The 23,139-nt window shown below is 38.2% G+C and overlaps 1 protein-coding gene across 1 annotated transcript; it reads right to left on the bottom strand.

Annotated features, from left to right (window-relative positions):
- Window positions 1-7,027: 7,027 nt before the first annotated feature.
- Window positions 7,028-22,894, bottom strand: LOC149084829 (uncharacterized). The gene is made up of 4 exons (XM_089232569.1): window positions 22,499-22,894; window positions 11,463-11,582; window positions 8,242-8,329; window positions 7,028-8,020 (listed from the first exon to the last, which is right to left on the bottom strand). The coding sequence occupies exons 2-4, from the start codon at window positions 11,580-11,582 to the stop codon at window positions 7,122-7,124; spliced, it is 1,107 nt and encodes a 368-aa protein (XP_089088695.1). The 5' UTR covers window positions 22,499-22,894; the 3' UTR covers window positions 7,028-7,121.
- Between the last annotated feature and the right edge of the window lie 245 nt (window positions 22,895-23,139).

The raw sequence follows: 23,139 nt of genomic DNA, 5'->3' as shown, positions 1-23,139 counted from the left end.
ATTTGAGCATGTTAACTTTTTTTCTGTCACCATCAACCGCATTCTCATGCTTAGGCCCACATTATTGTATAAATAAATAAATGTTAACAAGAAAATTAAGAGGTGTTAACAATAATTAGGCGTCATAAAAACTCCGTTGGATTTAGTATGATAATTAATGATCCTTAATTAATTAATGATTTCGCTTATTATGTCATAACTAATTAAAGATTAGTATTAGCAACAATTATCCATCACAAAAACTCCGTTGGATTCAGTATAATCGTTAATTAACCTTAATTAATGATTAACCAACGATATTGCTTTTATTATGTCATCTAGTTAACGATTAGTATTAATAATTAATCGTCACAAAAACTCCAATTGGATTCACTAATATACAAATACAAATACAAATACAACGCCACAACAGGCAAAATGCCCAACGAGGTGGCTGATAAAAAGATGCCCATAAAAATATGGTTGTCATATGTTTCAAAAATACAGCAACCCAATTAAAAATGCAATTAACACAAATTACAAACAATATATACACATGATAAAATATTATACGATGCCCATAAAGATTACTTATGGTTGTCTTATTCTAAGAATGGATAGCTTCTCGATTTATATACTATAATTGGTAATTTTCTTTAATTACTTAATGATTAACGATTTCGCTTTTATTATGTCATAATTAATCAACGATTAGTAATAACGATAATTGATCGTTACAAAAACTCCGTCGATTTACTATTCCATTATAAAACGAACACTTAGAGGAAAGTATCCGTTCAAAACTGCAAGCGGTGAGCCGGTCAAGCGAGAAAAAGAAATAATAATTCATTCTGGTTAAAGCGGGTAAAAGCAGTTTGAGCCGGTAAAAGCAGGTAGGCGGGCGCACTATGGCCGCCCCGATGAGTTTTCACGATCTTTTTTCAGCCGCGATAAAGCGAGTAGCGAGTAGCGAGAAGCGGTTCACTATGGACGTACCCTTATGCTTTAATGACTTCTAGGCACTGGCGTACGCATTTAGCGATCAACTGACATCCACCTTTCGTCTCCTCTGGACTCAGAGCCCGCATGCGTTTTTCGCGATTTTCACCCTCTCAACGTGGTTTGCGACACCATGTTCCATTGCAATTTTTGCTCCTCTTGATGCCTATTAACAACCATTTGAGAGTTTGTCGGTCCATTAACAGAACACCCTGTATATTTTCTAAATTTACAGAAATGGGCGTATGACAGTTTGAGCATATGGCATTAATTTAAGAGAAATGAATTAAGTTCGTTCATTGCTTGAACTTTGAAAAACGAAAAGTTTAATTTTTAAAAAATTGACATCTTTATATGGGTTTCTTATAGTGAAAAGGAGAGATTATAAATTACGATATTTGAATCTTTTCTGCCAGCAAGTTTAGTCTTTCGGGTAGATTTCAAGCTTAAGCATAGCTTCTTTTTCAATGATCAATACTTGCTCACACACCTATGATCGTATACCATATCGTCCCTCAGCAATTTACTATAGATTGAATAAAAATTAAATATTAACGCTTATGGGGTTTAGGTATAAACCAAGGAACATACACTATGTTTGAAAAAGTCTGTCCCCTTTTTGGAGTTTAGACATTTTCTCGAATTTCTAGAAAAATACTGGGTGAATCGTTCTGAAATTTCGGTCATATATACTCATTATTAGTATTCACCATTTCCAGTGAAAATTTAATCACTAGTTCATTTAGGGTACCGACAAAAAATTAAATAAGAAAAAAAAGTTTTTGATCAACCCTGTAGCAGAAAAAACTGCTAGAGACGACTTTAAAAAATATTTTACTAACTTTGAACAATACTTCTGAGTATTTTCGTGAGAATAGCCAACACCTACTATAGCAGAAAGATTCCGCGCGAAGCTTTGACGTCACTGAAGTCGTCCATTTCATCTGTAGCCATTGGATATAGCTGTCGACGTATGCGAAATCTTTACCTTTTTTTGCAGTATATTCAATGACTATAGGTGAAATGCACGACTTCAGTGGCGTCACGAGCTTTCTGCTATAGAAGGTGTTGGAATAGCACGTATATTCACGAAAATTTAAATGTTTTCCATAAAAATTCCAATTCTCATCGCATGATTTTTGCTTATAATATGCCGAGTTTTCAACAAATCTTGACGAAATTCACAGAAAAATTGGCATGCTGTATATAAATGTAAAATGTGAAAAATTATTAGATGAGATATAAGTTTTTAGTAAGTGATCATTAATTGCTCATGCGATATAAATTTTATTTTTCATAATTTGATTGCCAGATACAGGTTGATTCAGAAAAGATGGGAAAAACTTTAAGAGATGGTAGTACAAACAAAAAAAAAACAATTTTCATCAAAGAATGCATGGTCTTAAACGAAATGCAAACGTGCTACAGAGCGCAACGTAGCAAAACCGAGGATACGAGGAGAAAACACAAGAATAACGAATACGTTAAAAAAGCAATTTTAACGAATAATTTACAATAATTGCTCAAAAGAGCGACCGCCAACGGTGATGCAAAAACAGCGGCTGAGGGATTGGCGAACGCTCTGGAATCTCGGTTTCACTGTGTGTAATTTAATTTCACCGTATAAGCCGCACTTCGCGCTTTCTGTGGGGTTTGCATTTCTCGCGGCGAGGGGAAGTCAAGGTGAGGATCAAGATAATAAACTGCGATGAAATAAATTTTTAAAATTATGGTTTTTACGCTCTTTCTGTCGGGATTTGTTTCTTTCGTGGCGAGGGGCGTTGGGGAGCTGATAAGAGCGATCAAATAAATTTCCAAGATTTAATTTCACGAGATTCCCTGTATTATGCAGTGGAGTTGGCGAGAGGTGACGTTATGTCCTGTTATTCTGCAAGCCTATTCGACTTGTTTATGCCAAATGGACGCTTTTCATTGCTAAGCTGCCTTACATGTTCACCTTGCCGATTTTCTTTCCCCCCCCCCCCCCATAATTGCGAAAAGGAAATATTTGCAAAAAGCAATCCAGAATGTATTGAACTCAATCCTCGAATTGCAGTTTGTGAAAATAAATTTTACCTTTTTTATGTGAAAAGAATTTCAACTAACTAATCCAGGGGTCGCAACTGGGTCTGGCGCCCCAGGCGGGGCGCTGAATTCACCCTTTAACTGCATCTTCTACATGGCAAGGGTTGCGACCCTACTTCAATATCAAACATGAGAAAAAGTAGAACTCTCCGCGAACAACTCTGGCAATTAATAACGGCTTAATTCGGTGTATAATGGGTCAGCGGGAACGCGGTTAATCAAAGGGTCAAAATAATTAGACATTTAATTAGTTTGAAATTATTTCTTCAGTTTGTCAATTTTGAAATTTTTTTCGGTACTTGGATCATCATACAAAAATGAGAGAATTTTCATCATTTATTAGTAATTCACCAATTTTATAATGTAAAAAAATATAGATCCAGCATGGGGAAACAAGGCTGTTGCAATATCAGCTTTCACATGTAAGGACTATGCATGTAGTCAGGGCTGGTGCCGTCTTAACGCGTGGCCCCACAAGAACACGACTCGGAATCTCAAGTGCAGAAAGGGCCTCATAACAATGAGATCTGGTCAAAATTTTCGACTCAGAATGTAAATTGGTTATCAGGTGTTTCCAATCAAAACGTGGGGCCCAAAAAAAAGACCAAACAAAAACCCTTTTCCCAGGACCAGAATTAGAGAAAGGCGAGGAAAAATTTAGGGGGTGACAGTTTTAGGTGAGAATAAAGAGCACTCGCAAAATTATCGAATTTCAAAGTTGTGGGGCGGCAAAATCATGTTTTCCCCGGGTGGCTACAATCCTAGTTAGCCCTGCCCGGAGAGGGCTATCATGTTGATACGGCCCTGGTCATGGCAATGCTTACTGCCTCGAATATTTTGGAGTAAGCATGGCTTCCTAAAGGGTACCAGCCCTGGGGGCTCGGAACGACTGCATAATTTTTGTACTTCATAACGAGGCGGGGGGTATGATTGCGCTACGGCTTTTGATTGTAGTTCTGCAATATACACACACAAATTGTCTCAATTCTAATTCGAACAAATTTGTTTTATTCATCAAAGTGTGATCTGATTGAAACGAGTCCGATTAAAAAAGGACGCACAATAAACATTTTGCCCTGCATGTCCCTTCCCACACAAAATTTGACTTAATAAATTCGTAAAAATATATTTTGGCAAATAAGTCTTTTTTTTTGAAAAATTGCTTTCCCGAAATCATGTCATTTGGTGATCAATGTTTGCCTATAAATTTCAGAGAATTTCGAAAAATTCTCATAGAAAATCATAAGGAACCGCAGTGTTTGTGCCAAATAGAAAAAGCGATAAATACCAGGAAAAGGCAATCCTGAATCCTTTGCTTTTTGCAAAGTCGGAAAATTAAATGAATTTCCAACTTATTGATCACCATTTTTTTTATCTTGGTATGCGCCAAAATTTGGAAATTTATTTGATCGCAATTTTTCTTATTGACTCCCTAAAGCCTCTAAGCACGAGAAATGCAAATCCCGACAGAAAGCGCATCTTATACGGTGAAATTAAATTTTTCAATTTGTTCGTGTCAGATTGTAAACGGAACCTCCCAGCAGCAGCCGAAAGTCCTCTTCAGCTGTCCTCACTAAAAGAAATTGAGACACGACAGATCGTGGTGGCTAAACTACAACCTCCTCGCCCGATCCATCGGTTTGGAAAAGCGGCGTCCAAATACAGCTCATTTTGGGCGAGAGGTACCTCCATCGTGCTGAAACCACATACGCCGCAGGCGGTCAGTTGGAACATCCAGCAAGTGTGGCAACACCTCTTGCAGAAACAGCCGGTATTTGCCATTATCCCGTACGTTACACAACTGTTACAACGGTCTGCGCCTTTTATTCACTGTGACGAAGATTTGCAGACCGTTCTTCCCAGGTTACATTTGCATATAATATGTATGGTGTTCTTTTTCTCTGGATAAATTTCAACAGGAATGACATTTTAACGTTTGCGTAGCAGTCGTTTCATGTTAGATCATGCATTCTTTGATGACAATTGTATGTATTGGTATGTTTACTGTATATATATCCAACTTTCAGAGTTTTCCCCACCTTTTTCTGGATCACCCTGTATGTCATGTATAGCGCAATGCTTTCTGTAAATTTCGTGAAAATTGGTTAAAAACTCGCTACGTTATAAACAAAAATGATGAAAATTGAAAGTTTTGTAGAAAACATTTATATTCTCGCGAAAATGCAACTTGTGAGTTGTAGCTTTTCCTGATATACAGGGCTGATCAAAAACTTTTTTTTTTGTCGTTCGCCACTCGCGGACAAATTTTAACTGGAAATGGCGGGTGGCCAGAAATTTCGTTCGGGGGGACCAAAGTGGTAGAATAGATTTGGCCATCTTTTTCCGGTCATTTTCGCACATTTCGGGGGGAAAACGAGTCCCTTGGCGAGTACTAACAAAGTATACAGGGTGGTAACTATCGACAGCCCAATAATTACACACGATTCCTTGTGAAAACTAATATGGAAAGTTTTGACCCATAATGAATTGTATGCGCTGTAAAACAGCTATTCTGAACCTTACTCGCGGAGCTCTTTTGGTATAAAGTTACCGTATGCCAGTTTTAACTTATATTAAAGGTTTGAGATTTACTTTTTAAAAATTAGTTTTTCAAATTTACTTATTTTCCACGAAACGAATCCTTAAGTTCTGCGGAGACTGGTAGGGTTTTGGAGTGACGTTATATCAAATTCACCGTACGTACAACTTGGCGTTTTTGAAACTGGACAAAATTGTATAACCCTAAAGAGGAATCGAAAAAAGTAAACCAGTATTTCCCTCGTATTTACGCGATCGCTTATACCCAAAAATGTGTTTTGAACAAACTGCACAACGTTGATCACTTTGTCTCATTTAAATAAGTATCGCTAACACAATTTTGAGTTCTCTAGTTCCAACTCAGAAATTTTACAGGGCCGTTTTTAACGCATGGTTCCACCGGAGGCTCAACGAGTAAACCTCGCATACTCAGAAAATGTAAAAAATTGTCTGGAAAAAATAACCTGGCCCCTCTCACTCCCTTTTTCATGTTATAAATTCACTAGAACGCCCGTGAAAGTTAGGCTTAGGGGCCGTATTTGCGCAACGACTTAACTTTGTGTTAAGTTGCAGAATGACAAATCTTAAATATATTAAAAAAAAAAATCAACCCCCAGTTACAAATTCTGTAGTCCAACAATTAGTTTACAAATTTTACGGCATGTTATGAAAACGTTTACGAAAACATTCAAAACCATATTTAGAAACTAAAAGATTTAGTAAAATCATTGATCAACATGCAATCTGATTACAACGACCACGTAGTAAATGCACCTTATCTCAAAAATTCTGGCAAAAATGTCTATTTTTTACAAATACATTTGGCTAAGACTTTACAAATCTGGTGATAAATTTGGCAAATTTAATAGCAAGGTTAACATCCCTACATGAAGAGAAAGGTGCCAGTCGTAAGAAAACCGATCTTTATATAACACGCGGAATTTAATATTTTCCTTAGTTTTCAAAATGCCTGCAACCCAAGGAAGAATTTCCATTGGTGGTACAAATATTAGTCTGATCCTAAAACGGAAACTTTCGCACATTTTTCAAAGAATAGAGTAATTACCGGGCTGTCGATAGCTACCACCCTGTATGACCGAAATTTCAGAGCTGTTCATTCAGTATTTTTCTAGGAATTCGAGGAAACATCGAAACTAAAAACAGGCTTTAGGCAATACAGTGAATGGTTAATACAGTAGAACCTTGATTATCCAGCGTAATCATGATCCAACGTCGGATTCACAGTGAATTCATCGGCAGAACAATTTTGAAATTGGGCGATAGTTTTCTAATTGCTAAAGGGGCAAAATATCGAAAGGAACCCACGTCGGTTAAAAGGATGAACGAGGGTTCCTATCCGAATGGAGGTATATTTTTGGGACTTCGGGATATTGAATTCATAAAATTTAATTAGGTTTATACAAACTATCGTACACAAAATACTTTATTAAAAATACTACATACATATGTATAAATTATATATGATCAATAAATAGACTATGTACATAAAAATTTCATATCTACATGTAGCACTGAGGTTTCATATTACTCGCTAGAACAGATTTTTCGAGATTACTGTATGGCATTTCAGCATCATGATTTTTGTCAGTTTCTGAATGACCTTTGCTGAGGTAATTGCATGAACAAATTGTGACGATGAGACAAAGAATGACAGCTACAATAGCTACTATGGCAATGGACATGTGGAATGCTAATGTGTTACTCGAACGTTGCGAAAGCCTTTCTACCCACGAGGCTAGTGTTGTATTCAAGACTTCTTTGGTTAACAATAGCATGGCTATCTGTTCTTTGACACCGTTGAGATAAAACGCGGCAAGTTCTTCCTGACCTCTTAATGAGCTGCCCGATAAAATGTCCTCTACAACTGCAGCCATTACTTTCTGCACACCGGGCTCTTGCTCCTGAAGCCCAACCCATTTCGTCCGGGCACGAGGAGTAAAATGAAAGGATGCTTCCATAAGTTCTTCACTGCCAGTTCTCAATCGTAGAAATTCAGATTTGTTGATTGGTATATCGGATTTGACATATACAGTTCCCAAAGCCAGCTCCCCAAAGCGCTGAGACATGCCTCTCACGAATAAAGTATACGGCAAGTTCGGAACGGGTAAGTGCTGCCCAGTATAGTCCAGTAAGAAGCACCGCTGAAGGACCCAATCGCACAAGTCTAAGTAAAATTTGACAGCAGCTAAAGGGTTGGACTTCACATCAGTTATGGATTCTCTGAAAGAGCTTAAGCGACCTTCAAGAGTATCTAGCATAGACACAACACTGGTGACCCATCTATCACTGCTGTCTTCTTTTACAGTGCTCAAGACGCTATTGGTTATTTTCCAAGTCACTAGCATGTTATCAATCTGGGTCTTGTCTGGAGTAGACAGCATCCAGTCTACCGTTGAAACTGCAAAAAAAAAAAAAAAGGTTTAAATGAATAGAAAATATCGGAATCGAGACTCAAAAATATACACATCTTTGAACCTTCTGGTTAAAACAATTTTAAAATCGACGCGAAAGGTTCCAGAAAGCTAACGTCAAATGTTCTGGTTCCAATACGTAGCAATATCTGGAAGGATCTTAAGTTCATAAAAAGAACAAATAAGGGACTTAAATTCGTTCACTTACCCAACTCGTGTCCCAAAGCAAATACAACTCTTCCAACATCTTCATGAGTGTGAAATACTCTGGTGGTTTCTTTAGCACTTGCCTCATCCTGAGGAATAAAGAGGAAACTTACAAAATATGAATTTTAAATTCATAATGGCACTTGTTTAGTATGCAGTTGGACATACATATTCTGAATCAATAATGCAAGGGGAATGTAGTTGCTTTGTGTGAACTTTGATTTTTTTTTATAAAAAAGTATCTTTCAAAATTTTAACTTTAAAAGAAATCGTTACTTCAAAACAGCAAATGCTAATACAAAAGCTTTCATGCACGCGCATGACAGATCTAGACATGTGTATTATTGGGGTATGTTCGACCAACAGCACAATACAGTATTTGAAAGAATACCGACTGTGGGCTAGACTAGTTTCTTCCAACAGGGTTTCTAATGATACTGTGGAATCTATAAGACCATTATTTCAGACTTTGGAACATCAAACTTTATGAGAGGAGCTTTAAAAATATTCAACCAAAGGAAAAGAGCCCAGCAGATAATAGCCCTGGATAACGAAGATCGAGATGCCGAGTAACAAGGGGTTTGATGCTACTTCCAGTTAATTCCAAGGCTTCAAACTATTCAAGTTACCTTTAAATTGGAGCCGAATTTAAGTAATACACAAATACAAGGCTAGAACAGCCAAAATGACCAACAAGGTGGCGGGAAAAAATCCCATAAATATGGATGTCATTTCTAGAATACAGCAACCCAATTAAAAATGCAATTATGAGAAAACTAGAAACTACATTACAAAATATACAACGACCATAAAAAATATTTATGGTTGCATTATTCTAAGTATGGATAGCTTCTCAATTTACCCCCTACATGATTATCGTATTTTTTAAAAAGAGCATTTACTACCCAAGGGGCAAGCTATTTCATTTATTAACCCTATTAGAAAAATTCCCTGCGACAACCTGGAATTGTCCCTTACCAATCGATATTTGTCCCCTTGTCAAAGCAGTCGATTGACTAATTGGTCCATCCCTTTACTCCCGTTGACAATTTTAAACACTTCGATCATATCCCGGACACCTGCGTTCTTCCCCATGTAAACATCAAAAAATGAAATCTCATAACTCAAGCCCAGTGTGTAAAAAAGGACACTCATAGCTCTTCTCTGCACCCCTTCAACAAAGTCTGTCCCTCTTAGGTGTGGTCTCCAAAACCGTACAATGTACTCTAGTCCACGATGAACTAAGTCTCGGAAAACGGAAGAATGACTTTAGAACGCGAAGAGAAAATGAAAGTTTGAAACAGAACGAAAATGAAACGGCATTCTATTGGCTTTATTCTGGAGCAATGTCCAGAAAACCTAAGCCGCTCGTCAATGATAATTCCCAAATCCGTGACTAGTTGCATCCGGGATAGCGACGGGCATACCCGAAATATGGCGTGTGTAATAATCAAATTACTAAAGATAAAATTAAAATGTAGCAAAATTAAGATCCTGGGCTTATCCCGGCTGGTAAAACTAATATTTCTTTCCTCAATACGATAACGGGAAGATTCGTATTTTCGGCATATTTCAGTAATGTGTTTAAGAAACGGAGGAAGGGCGTGGCGAAGTTCGCATAGCCCACGGGGACTAAACCATAAATACGATGGCGGGGACGCTCGAGTATTTACAGTATTTCATAGCACGGGGCCGAGCACCCTTAAGCCCCGTTTACATAGGAAATAGAAAAAACCAGCTTTAAGAGATTTCAATGACTGCTCTATTTTTCCTTACGAAGGAAAAAGTCAAGGGGGTGCAAGATCTCCCAATGCTACCGCAATATTGCGCGTGTAAACTGGACTTTAGGATCGGAAATTTAATATCCTATAACTCGGGGCAATGAAAGTTTAGACTTACGGTGCTCTGAGCTTTGCGTAGGAAATACTTTCCAATTTAGTAAGAGGTGCTCGACCCTTACCCCATTTCAAACCGCGCACTCACGTTTGAAAATACTGCAAAATATTCTGTAGTCTATCGCTATCTATGTGTCCTACTAAAACGTGTAGCTACAAGAAATACAGTAGTTAAGTCAATTGAAACACGGTCCCTATTTTGGCATCAGCGTGTGCTAACTGCGCACGACAGATGTAACAAGGTTTCAAATCAGACTCCGCAAAGTATTATGCCAATGTCCTGAAATTAGTTATTTGACGACTGGGAGGAAACGATAGATTGGAGAAGATAAATTTCCTTGATGGCAAAAAAAGGAGCATCGGGATATTTTGTTGGAAACGGCACGCGTTTAGGTGCTATCTAAACATGGTAATGCGGGTTTGCTTGCTGCAAACACCATGATTTAGTTTCCGCTAACCGCTATGGCGAAACCACCCAGCATGTGCTGGTAAACCGAGAATTATCTTCAGGCCCAAACATTATCAGCATGACTGGAAAAGGCAAGAAATATGAACTTTGTGTTTGACGACGTTAAGTTTCACTCAATGGAATTAACATCTCGGCGCATGTACTGTGCAGACAATCTAATTTAATAAAAAAGCATTAGAGTTCAGTGAAAACCGCGATGTTAGACTTCAAGAATTTCATTCTAGTCAAGGAATAGGTTTTAATCTTGGTTGGTATTAAGAGCCCTTGTCATTGTAAAGCATCGGAGGCTCCATGGACTTAACACGATCGATGGTTAGTTGCAAGATTGAACAATCTCCCCTCCCATATTTCACTGCGGGGCGGATGCCCATACCTTACGACGCAGACATCCCAGATTAGAATTTCTGTGGATGAAATTAACCTCTACGATCACGGGTGCAATATCACGTATAGTGGAATAAACACTAGTTTCTATTCCAACAAGTTTTCTTTCCTCTCTTCACCAATCGCGAAACTTTATAGTAACCCTTCCTCTTTCCCTCCCGATTTTTCCCACAATGCATCTTTCTATAAATGTAAGGCGAGGGTAAAGAGAATTTATAATTTTCCTTTAATTTTTCTAACGTGCGATTAGGTTAGGAAAACGTTAGATTTATCGCAAAACCTTGTACGTGAAGTGGCTTATTGTGTCGCCGTTTTTATGAAGAACTTTGTTTTCACATGCAACCCGCTTTCCTTGGGATATTGAAGTGGTTATTGACATTGGTAGCCAACTATTCTTTGGAAATATTTCCGAACCAAAACATTTTTTTTAAAATGTCAGACATGCAGAAATAAATTTGAACTTTATATACTCACTTTTAGAGTGCGTGAAACCAATACACCAGCTAAGACAGCCGTCCAAATGACTAAAAATCCAAGTGCTAATGAAATGAAAGCTAGATGGCGGGATGGTGAATTTTGTAGCTGAGCAGTCATCTGAAAGAAAGTTATTGTGTGGTTAAAGACTAGCTTTGTAACATAAGGGTACCAACATTGTGCACGCTGGTTTCAGATTTTTGAAGTGCCATTTAGGATTGGTTATAAAACCCGAAATTTGTTTAAGCAATCGGCACGACTTGCAGAATTTGAAACCAGCGGGCACTACGTTCGTACTTATATTAAAGTAACGTAGGTTCAATCGCGATTTAATGACATTAAAAACAGGTGCAGATCCAGCGGGATCGCCCCTCCCAAGAACTGACCCATAAAATATGAAACGATCCAATGAACCTACAATAAAAATAGTCTCCAACATTTCCCTGGATCCGCGCTTTCATTGAAAACTCAGATAAAGGAACTTGTTCTGACCGAGGGACAACGTAAGATCAATTCTAATCAAAAACATGCAATTTCAGTTTTGCAAGATATTGATTTTAAAAAAATTACCAACACTAAGATTTAAGCGATTTAAGTTCTGAACCGGGGCAGCAATTAGGAATGAGCTGGTAGGTCTACTGCACGGAGAGTCGAATTCACTTTCAACATTGCTACTCCAGTGTGCCAAAATGAGTGCTCGCCTCGGCTGAAGTATATTTACGACCCTGTTCTGTACTCTCGATGAACGTTTAGTCCCTAAGTGGGTCAAGGTCCATTTGGCTTTAGTCCTACTATGAACTGTAAAAATACAATTGTCTTCAAAAGGTCTAATAAGCCGTTTCTACAATAGGACGATCTTGATCACAGGAAAAAGCAGGAAATTCAAAAATAATTTTAAGGCTTATAGAAGTTTGATAGATCTTTTATAAAACTAACCAATAGGTCTCTTGGTTACATTCGACCGATACGACTTGGTTGCATTAAGTTTTGTAAAAACTTAGTGTAATACTCGCATTACGCTTATTTTGGATACTTCCAACTACTTTGTCATGGAAATTAGGTCTCTTAGGATATTTTTTGATAAATCGCAAGTTCTGGAATAAAATATACGAAAAGCCTACTATACCGAAATGAACGGCATTTGAAAGTGGATCGAAAGCTTGAATTGAACAGCCAATTGTACAACTTTAGGCGTTTGTAAATGTTTAATCACTGGATTCCAAAACAAGAATACAGGGAATTCAATGATTTGTGTCTTAATTGAAGCTTTAATCCAAGGAATTAATCTTTGATAAAGACTTATCCTTATTAAACTTATCAGTTCGATATTTTTCGGAAAGCTGTAGAAAAACTCAAAAATTTGATAAATATGAAATCTCGAAATGAAGTTCATTTTTTTACTCGAAGTCTAACAAATATTTTTATATACGTGTTTGGCAAACAGCTAATGAAAGCAGAATGAATGATAAAGCTGAATCCATATCATTTAACCCTTTAAGTGGCATTGATGAGATCTCGCATCCCTGATTAGAATCTTGTATTTAACAGCTACCTCGATACTTTAGCCTCATTTTAGTATTAACAAGGCTAGATATTTTGTGAAGTTGATTTCTCAATGGAACACTTATACCTCTTAAATTGGACCTGCTGAAAATCGGAAGCAATCCCATTTCATTAAAAAGGATATTGCATTTTGAAGGGTTTGATTTCTGCTGCGCCGCTTAAGAGGGTCAAGCCATTTAAAAATCAACGCTCTAACGACCGCATTCACCGGCAGAGTGAATCCTTTCACCTACAATCGCAGATGAAAGATTGTGATTTTAACCAAACCCGATTCGATCTCCTAATTTAACCAATTTGATTCGATCTACTTTAAACCTGCGATTGAAGTTAAACTGCCTGAATACGGCCGTAAACACGCCAATAATCAATTTATAAATCTGATGCGTTCAACTTGCATTCGGCGAGTATCACTATTCACTCTGCCACGTCATTCATATGCCACGTCAACTCTACAGCGTCACCATAACGAGTAAGGGTGGATTCACATCTATAAACACTCACCATGTCGTCAGACATGGCGAACATTATTTCACAAAACCAATGAACGTATCAATATCTAACGTATCGTGGTTGCGCAGACACATGTTAAGGAATGTTTGCATTGTCTGACACGAGATGTCAATCCACCCTAAAAAACATTGGGCCGTTACTGTCGGACGTCCCGTATACACGAGTATACTCCATGTACGGGCGGATGAGTTACATCGGTGATTCCCAATGTGAACGTTAACGCCCCCGAGACGGTGGAATGTTCCAGGGGGCGGTAGAAGCTACGGGTATAACAGGATCCTATGGGTTAGATTGTGTTGGGAGAAAAATTTCTGAAGGGGGCGATGGGACAAAAAATGTTGGGAAACTTTCGTTACATTATATACTCATAAATTACAGCGGTATACATTAAATATACACTGGGGGAGTAACTAAAGTACTCCGAGTCCTGTGTTCCAACGTCTATGTACATACTCTATCAGATTCCTTCCAATAAGATTTGAATCCCTCATAACCCTTGGGTGCTGCATTTCCAGAAATCGTTGGAGAGTAAAAATATGACCGAATTTTATATTTATAGCTTACAGCGGTTTGGGCTCAGCGATTATTACACCCCACAACATTTTACCCCCCCCCCCACATCCCCTTAGTGAATTGTGAAAAATCCATCGTTAGCGAGTTCACATTACAAAATAAAACTGACCAACTTTTATATTTATAGCTTCGACCATTTCGGCTCAGCCACGATTGTCCCAAATCCTGAACCCCGCGTGACCACTTAGGGGCCGAATTTAGAAAAAACCGTGGCGAGTAAGTCGAATACTGACCAAATATAAGGGGTCATTCAAGTATTACGTCAGCATCGATGGGAGGGGGTTTGGATGCTTACGTCATCAACCACCCTTTATGAAGATATGAAATATTCTTAATGTATCCTATCCGGTGCGCCAAAAAAGGGAAAATCGATAGTTACTGGGCACCTGAACTAACATTCTCCCTATTGATAGGTCCCCTACAGAGAACTCAGCGATCTCTAAATATTTCACGGATCCTTCAAGTGCTCTGGAACTGTGCCACGCACTCGTGATCCGTAATTATGCCACGAATCACGTAAGTAATCCGAGAATGTTCAGTGGGTAACTTGAGCGATGTAGAACCGCTCTGGGCCCCCTTAAGTGCTCTAAAACTGCCACATGTCGCTCAAGGGATCTCTAAATGTACCACGGATCGTTCAAGTGTTCTGGAACTGTCACGGGTTACTTAATTGATATTCGAATATGAAAGTGATCTTTGAGGCCTACTTCAGTGATCTGAAAATGTGCCACGGGCCATTTAAGCGATTTGTGAATGTGCCGCTTAGTTTACTTTTATTAAATTAGGTTTGGGGGCAACCCACATCAGATAACCTTCAGGGCCACATTTGGTCTGCGGGCCAGGGGTTTACTTTATTGCTCAAAGGGTGAGTCAGCAATGAATTTCGACAGTTCTTGCCCTTCAAATATCAATGTTTATTTTAGTGCTAACAAAAGATATTTTTCGAAACTTAAAAATTTGCATTAAACGTTTTTCATCTGGGGAGGCGCACGAGCCCACTATGCCCCAGTACGTTTCTGATACTATGCGTTAGGAGGTAGGGGGGCAGTGCCGACGAAATTTTGCTGACAAAGAGGATAAATCAAAAATGGCTAAAAATTAGGGGCTGTTAAAGTATTACGTCAAAGTATTGCTCCAGCGGTTTGGCTCTGCACTTTCTCTAACCTTTGAACCCATTTCTTACCCCCTTAAGGGTAGAGGTTTTGAAAAACCCCTTGCTTAGCAACTCTACATGAAATGAAATTACTAACCAAATATCATTCATAACTTCAGGGGTTTGGGCTCGGCGATGAAGAATAAATTAATTTGTTGATGTCCTGACTGAAAGTCCATAAAAACACATGTTGAGTCGGCCATGCCACACCAAAGTCCAACAAAGCTAGAGCAGGCGTGATCATGTCCGACCTAGGGAAATATTACGTTCATCCGATCGCCGAATAGTTCACCATGTCTAAGGTCGGACGGATAAAATAACGTGATCTCTAACTTCGCCGCCATTCCGGCTGACAGACTAACGGACATCGATTTGACGAGTTCTTACCAACATCCACGCATTCAAGCCCCAAAAATCAATGTACTGCCCACTTTTGAATCTATCCCTCTACCCGCAACTTCTAATGAAAATGCACTAAATACATAATTTTTGAAAACATTTTATGATCAAGTGAAATTTGACATTCAACTGAATAAAGCTAATAACAAATTCCGACAAAAATACCTAACGTAGTTAAAAATTAGATTGAAATAGGTAATGTAAATATCGATTTCACAATTTACAGAATTAGTTGCACATAGAACTGTTATCTAGTGAGCTGTACGCACATTAGAAGTTAAGGGTTTTTAGTTATCGTTCAAATTTTCTTTGTAGCGTGGATATCGTCCGGACAATTACACGCAATTCCTTGTGGAAAAACCAATATAGAAACTTTAGGATCGGAAGAATATTTCGGGGGTTATAACGTTGAAGTTTTGCGACGCCAGTTTTGTAACGGTCAGTTACGCACCGAATATCCAACTAAATCCCCCACCAACCCGTGCAACGGTTTGCAGCTAAATGAAGTGAAGTATTCAATCCAGTTTAAAGCCAAGTTTAGGTTTTACCCTTCACGATTGGAACTTTCCTCTGGAGTGATAAGTTTCAACCTGGGGCCATATGGGGTCCTTTTGTAGCCCCGAGATATTTTAAGGGGGTCCATGGTTGAAATCGGATGAAAGGAGCTACAAGCGGTGAAGAGTGCCACAGCTTAAAATATGGCGATAAAAATACGAGTAATTACAAAATTCACCAGAGCTGCCCATAGAATAATGGGCTATCTTAAACCCACGGGGGCCCCACAGATCTGGTTGAGGCTTTCGATCATTTGTCGAACCACGGTCATTTTCTGCACGCGAAGGCTAATTACCGGGACCTACAATTTATTGCCGATTCCGAACGGCAGGCCCGTTTTTATACTCGAGGGGTTGATGCGCTAACTCGAGACTTTCGACTGCACATATGTAAATTTACATCCAGCTAACTATGGGGGCCCAGAACATTACATCGCCCGAGGACCCATGGCAAGACAGCCACACAGATAACCCCCGAAGGAGGGAGCTCAGAAGTTAGCGCAGGGTAAGTACTGGCACAGGGTGATGTGTCGGAGGTTTGGACTGCCACGAGTTTTTCCTATATAATTTGATTCTTGGCAGATCCAGAAAGGATCATCCTATCCTTTCTGGATCTGCCTGGCCCAGGCGTTGAGATAAAATTTATAAATAAGATCTAATGAACAAAGATGACCAAATTCAATAAATAGGGTCTTGGATGAGAGTAGAGGCCACGAGAAAAAATATGGTCGAAAAGGGGCCATAGGCTAAAAATTTTGGATAAACATCGATATAACCTACTATACAGATATGGTGATTAATTTGCCAGTAAAGTTTTATACGTTTGACTGAAAAATTTGTCCCCAAAATAAACGCGGACAAAATGTAATTTCCCCCCCTCTACCTTTCAGTCAAATGGAGAGAAATGCAAGGAATAAACGGGTTTTCATACCTAGCTTCAATTCCTCGGGATTAGCCGTTTTTGAAGCTGTAACAATGCAAATACAGCAATATATTTGAATTTGACAGGATTTCGAAGTGAATCTTTTAAAAATTAAGACTATAATTATTGGTCAATCCAAAACACTTTCCCCATTAGTTTTTCCACAAGGAATCGCGTGCAATTAGGTGGTCGATAGTATTCCCCTATATACCTCGAGACAGCACACTTACTAACCACATAAGACTGCTCAATTAAAAAGACACGCATAGTTTAAAATTTAAAAATGAAAGAATTCAGTATTGCAGAACTTATTTGATTGCGATACAAAAATTGGGACAAACAGGCTCCATTAAAACCTTTTTCGGGGCAATGAATTCAATAGCGAAAAATCGGAACATCTAACCACCCTACGCTGACCACCTTTTAACAACCCACTTATATAGGGAATGTAGAAAGACTAGTTTTTGGAGTTATATTTTCTAAACTCTGACTTCTGCGAGTGTTAGTTTTGATAAGGGCAAGTGAAATTGGGGATTTGCTGCATTTTAAAATACTGATTATCATTGACTTAGTATTTTAAATTTCGAAACTTGTGCTTGCTTCAATTTAAGATTCATTTAACAATTGCTTCCTACTTTAAAATCCGATAATACAAGGATTATAAAAAGATGGAAAAATCTGGTAAAATAAAAATTTGGCATGTACAAGGTATACTACTCAAAACAATTTATTCAATTGAGATTTTTCACATTTTAATTCACAAAGTATTGCGAGAACATTGAGTTAACTCCTGTTAGGTATTCACAAAGCCCCTAATTGTTTTGAGCAACTACTCCAGCCAGGATGAAAGTACAATTAAAAGATTTTTATTCAATTTTGTAGAATAAAATCTTCCCTATAGTTCAATTTAATTGCGACAACCAAAAATTTAAAATCGCAAAAAATTTTTTTGTGACATTGTTTGAGAACTGAAAAGATTAGGTGCAAAGTTTTACTGGCGGGAAGCATTTTAAGGGAAAAAAGTCGTTAAAAACGTGCTTAAACAGCTTTTCTCGATACACCCGACACGAAAAGCTCTGCACAAAGCTCTCCACCAATATTAATGGAAATAAATGAATAGTGGAACTATCCATCAAAAGAATTCTAAAAATTGATTACATAACTAACACAATTTAATATTTTCGGTTTGCCGTTTTCCTTCTTTCCATTTATACCGCAATTCTTGCCGGGGAAAAATCCAACTGCCTTTGCGCTAAGCAAAACATCTTATCAAAGCCCTTAAATTTTCCAAAGTATACTGGAATTTCGTAGGTAGGCTTTCAAAATTTTACAAGTCCAAGAAGAGTGCTGGAATGACTTACGATTGTCCAACACTATACCCCCCCCCCCCCATAACACTACCGCATGGGGCCCAACGAATGTTGATTTTTGCACGAGTAAATTTGCAAATCCAAAAATTTGCCACCAAAAGGTTTCATTTAATTTCTTAGAACGGTAGTTTAACGCAGTTTCCCAAAGGGGGCTATGGAATTGTCCAGGAGGCGATAGAAGTTAAGCGAACCCACACGATCACGTTATACCCGTGAGAAGGGGCGATGGAACAAAATTTGGGAAACTGGTTCAATGCTTCAAAGCCAAACCTACGGTTTACGTTTTTATTAGGGGGGTGGTGAACCAGAGGGTTAAGAAAGACAAATTCTAGAAAATACAAACAGGCGTTAGCGTATATTTAATTGAAACAATGCATCAGCACAGCAATTTGTCGACTTTTTACCTTGCTTAAAGTTCTGAACACGTAAAATTTCAGCTCTCAAATGATATCGGCAAGGAATGGACTAAGTGCAATCTATTGTGTTTTGTACAGAAAAATTTAACCCATAGGCGGAGATAGACTCGGAAGTCTGGGGACACTCAATTCATAGATCAGTCGACTCCACCTTTGACGTTGGGGGCAATGCCCTCACGCATCTCATCTCCACCCATGATTTAACCACTAGAAGATGCGCTTCCCAAAATACTAAAATTGAAATGGGTATGACCATATATTTGACAAGTATTCAAATATACACGGGACCATAAAGGATAACTTTGGCCCAAAACAGTTTTCAATTGTGCCATAATTGCAATACGGCCAAGTTTTTCGGCTGCAACATGTCTATTAAGTCCATCCGCCTTGTAAGAAACTTTTCAAAACTTGAACAGACCAAGCGTGGATAATTACGAGTTGAAGATTCATTACAATGCAGTGGCAAGTTTCACCGCAATAGTGATACGGGTCATAGCGATATGCAGCGAAAACAGCACCTCTTGCATCGCTTTCGGAAGAGCATCTTCAACCAGTTCGCGAACACCCGGCAGCCGCCCCACGAGTGTTCGATGTCGTAATCGCGAATAATTCTGTTCAGATACCAAAATGTTCACTTACCAAAAAATTGAGTTCGCAATTCAGTCTTGTTCGTTAAAACTTTCGAAGGCGGCACAATTTAGTCTTTGTTTATGAGGAAACGACGGAGGCAAAATTGTAATTCAAAAAGCCATAGTTTATCCATATTAAAATATTTACAAATTAGCCATCGTGAATTAAAACATTGCCATCTGAGCACAAGAGTGACACTAACAAAACACTATTCAAAAATTAGCATTATGCTGATTTGAGTCAAGGCACGCGATGGGTGATTCTGATCGGCAAAGGTGGTGATCGTGACTCGAAAAGTAATTCGTTCAAATTCTATTAATACTACTCGAACTTTGCTAAGGTTCCCGAACAATCAAACTGGAAATTAAGGTACAATGGATACCACTTATAACGTTTTCCGAAAAACTTGCGAAAAACGTAAGCTGGAAAGCGCTTTAAACGGGAAATCAATGTTGATAAGAGCTGGGACCATGAAAATAAGTCTTACTGAGCGGGAAGTTCTAAATGGGGTTATAAGCGGGATCCACTTAAAAACATGGCATGTAAACGAATGTTCACAGTTCAGTTGTAGAATAAAATTCAAAGTAACTTGAATAATTGCAACTAAATGCAAGAGGATGAATGGACAGAAGATAAATTCGTTGTGCGATTTAAAAAGCTAAAATTTCTAAAAACTTTAGGTTTCTCACTGGGTGTCCAGAGCCTACAGCAAAGTAATTTTAATCTCATTTGAGAAGTGAAAGACAAAAACAAGTCATTAAATTATATGTACACTTCCATACAGGTTCCGGCATGGGTACTGTAGTGAATCTAAAATTTCGGGGCACAAACTGACACAGTCTTGGACAAAGGGATCAACCTTTCTTCACCGCGACCCAAAAATAAACCTAGTGATCCACGATTTAGTTACGAATTTAAAAACTGCTTATTTTTCTTTTCCCAGTAAGATATCTAAGTCAATTATTTTAATCTTATGGTTGAAGTCGGCAAGTCAGATTTTACCCCCCAATCTGAACGTAAAAACTAAATGGGAGATCAATTCTCGTAGCTCTTCCAACCCAAAAGATCACGACCCCTCTTCGTTCGCCAATACCATCTTTGGCCTGCCTCCCCTCCACCACCAAGCCAGTCATTTCAACTTTTTCTGGGGAGCAAAGAACATAATGTATACAGTACATTTCACCTAGTTTGTACATTTATATTGTATTTTTTGAAGCCGCTTGCCCCTCCCCCGCCGCCCCCAAATTACTCTCGAAAGATTGGAATCGTTTCAAAAACTTGACTAATTGGCATCGGCGAGATCTCATTTTAGCATTGACAAGCCTAGATATTATACAAAGACCACACAGGCAAAATGCCCGAGGCGACTGAAAAAGATGCCATCAAAAACATGGAAGTACTAATATAGCAACCCTAAATAGCAATTATCCAAAAACACCAAGATAAACCTAACGCTCATGATAAAATACACCACCCATAGAATAAGTAGACCATTTTTTTTCTAAGACCACATTTAAAAAGAAATAAGATCAATTGTGGTAGATTTAATGACTCCCGGGTTAAGATATTCCCATTTATTCACAGCCCCATTAGAGAAAAATCTCCGTGACACCCCAACCTGGAATTGGTGAATAAAATTAGTTCCCTACTCATCTTTTGTACATTGTGTTTTTGTGCAATGTCTTCCTTACATCGAATTCTCAATGAGTTTCCATTGCGTATATATTTGATTTAATTTTTAACGTGTAAATTTGACGAATTACTATTACTAATTTATTGTACTTTTGGCATTATGTCTGGTGGTTTCCCCATCTCAAATTGAGTTCAGCCTGTTGAGATGTGCAAATAAATCTATACCGTGTTCCCTTGTCGAAAACAAAATTATGTAAGGTTGGTTTCTCAAATGGAACATTTTTCCTTATACCCCCTAGTTTGCATGAGCGGAAAATCGCTTAAAAGCCCATTTCATCAAAAAAAAGAAATTTATGGAATTTTGGTCTAGCGTTTTCTGCCGTGTCATCGACATTGAGCAAATAATCAGAAATTCAACATTAAATACAGTTAAACCTCGCTACAACGATAAAACTACAATATTTTTTCAAATAAAGTTTGGAATTGCCTAGTCTAATGTTATGTAGTCCACTCGATAAAACTATTCCTACAACGATAAATCAGTAACGATATTTTTATATTTCACCGAAAATTGAATTTAAGACTTATCTTTAGAGCATAAACAAGCAACGAAGTTGTGTCCAATGAAATTGGTATTTTGCACCACCTGGTCACCGAAAAGCACTAAAAAAAGTTGTTTCTGGTGCAAGCCCCGAAAGTGCAATGCATCTAACTGAATATGCTCATTGTCCAACATTCGCAATAAACTAAGATTTATGGTGGCAAAAGCAAATCTGGAACTAGTTTTATTGCACAAAGTAAAATGTTTCGTGGTGGATAAATACTTGGTACCACCATAAAATGTGAATCTGCATAGTTGAAAGCTCAAAAACATCAATTTGGTAGCACACATAATATTGCCTCCCGGTATAACAATTCCTCTAAGATATTTTTTTCTTGCTCCACGGAGTACAGTTACATCTAGGTTTCACTATTTTCAACGCCGACACTGGTAATACCCTCGTTTCTCAACATCTAGATTACGTTAAAAACCAAAATGTTTGATTATCCTCGTTATGATGAACAAAAGATTGTTATAAGCGGTATGAAAACATAAGCGGGAAAAAACTCTTTAAAACAGGAAATCTCAACGAGTATTAGAGTTGTGACCACGAAAATTCATTCTAAGTGGGGAACAGTCAAAAAAAGGGGGACGTTATAAGTGGGATTTACTGTACTGTTAATCCGTTTGAATACGAAAAAAAAAAAAAAAAAAAAACCACATTTACGAAAACGTAAAAGCAAAAATTAGAAATTCATGTCGATAGAACTTACCTTGCGTCAAATTATGGAAACAAAGATGCACTTGGGAAAACAAATAAAATGAGGTTTCGTCTCGGAAAAAGGTGTAGAGTCACATGAAGAGGAGATATTCACGGTGTGCAGATGCTCCGAGAGTGGAATCAAGAGCGTGAAGCATGAAACGCATTAAACACGACGCTTCACTTAATGCTCTCGTGTTATTTTTTTCATACGTCCTTGAGCTCAACGGCAGCTTGAACTAGAAGCCCCTGGCGGATACCACTACGAGCCTCGCACTGACTGCAACACGAGAATAAAGCGCCGGCCGGCATCTACACTATATATCGCTACAAGTCGCCAAATTATGTCGCCAAACAAACACCTGGTGGTCCCTCGATGATGTTGATTAAGGTACGAGCGTTCCTCGAACCGAGGAGAAATAGTTTTTTTTACGTTATAATATACAAACGAGGGGCGTAAAAAGAGACGAATATCTCGCGATTTTTTTTTTTCCATTCACTGAAATATCGATTTTGTAAAAAAAAATTGTTAAAAATATATACAAGTATGTAAATTTGTATGTTAGTAAATTTCCATGTTGGATCTGATTGGCTGATGTGTGGAATCTCTCGCCATTTTGAGAAGTTTAATTTGTCCGTTGTTTTCTGTCCACC

This window comes from Pholcus phalangioides, unplaced genomic scaffold (assembly GCF_987345545.1).
Source record: "Pholcus phalangioides strain wild (caught in Gottingen) unplaced genomic scaffold, Ppha-v1.0 ptg000007l_1, whole genome shotgun sequence".
NCBI classification, from domain to species: domain Eukaryota; kingdom Metazoa; phylum Arthropoda; class Arachnida; order Araneae; family Pholcidae; genus Pholcus; species Pholcus phalangioides.
Note: the sequence above shows the minus strand (reverse complement) of the source record. Positions and strands in the feature narration are given on the sequence as shown.

Coding starts and splice junctions, on each gene's coding strand:
- LOC149084829 (XM_089232569.1), bottom strand. CDS start 11,582: ATGACTGCTCAGCTACAAAATTCACCATCCCGCCATCTAGCTTTCATT. Junction 8,330..11,462: donor TGGTTTCACGCACTCTAAAA/GTGAGTATATAA, acceptor TTTATTCCTCAG/GATGAGGCAAGTGCTAAAGA. Junction 8,021..8,241: donor TGCTTTGGGACACGAGTTGG/GTAAGTGAACGA, acceptor TTTTTTTTGCAG/TTTCAACGGTAGACTGGATG.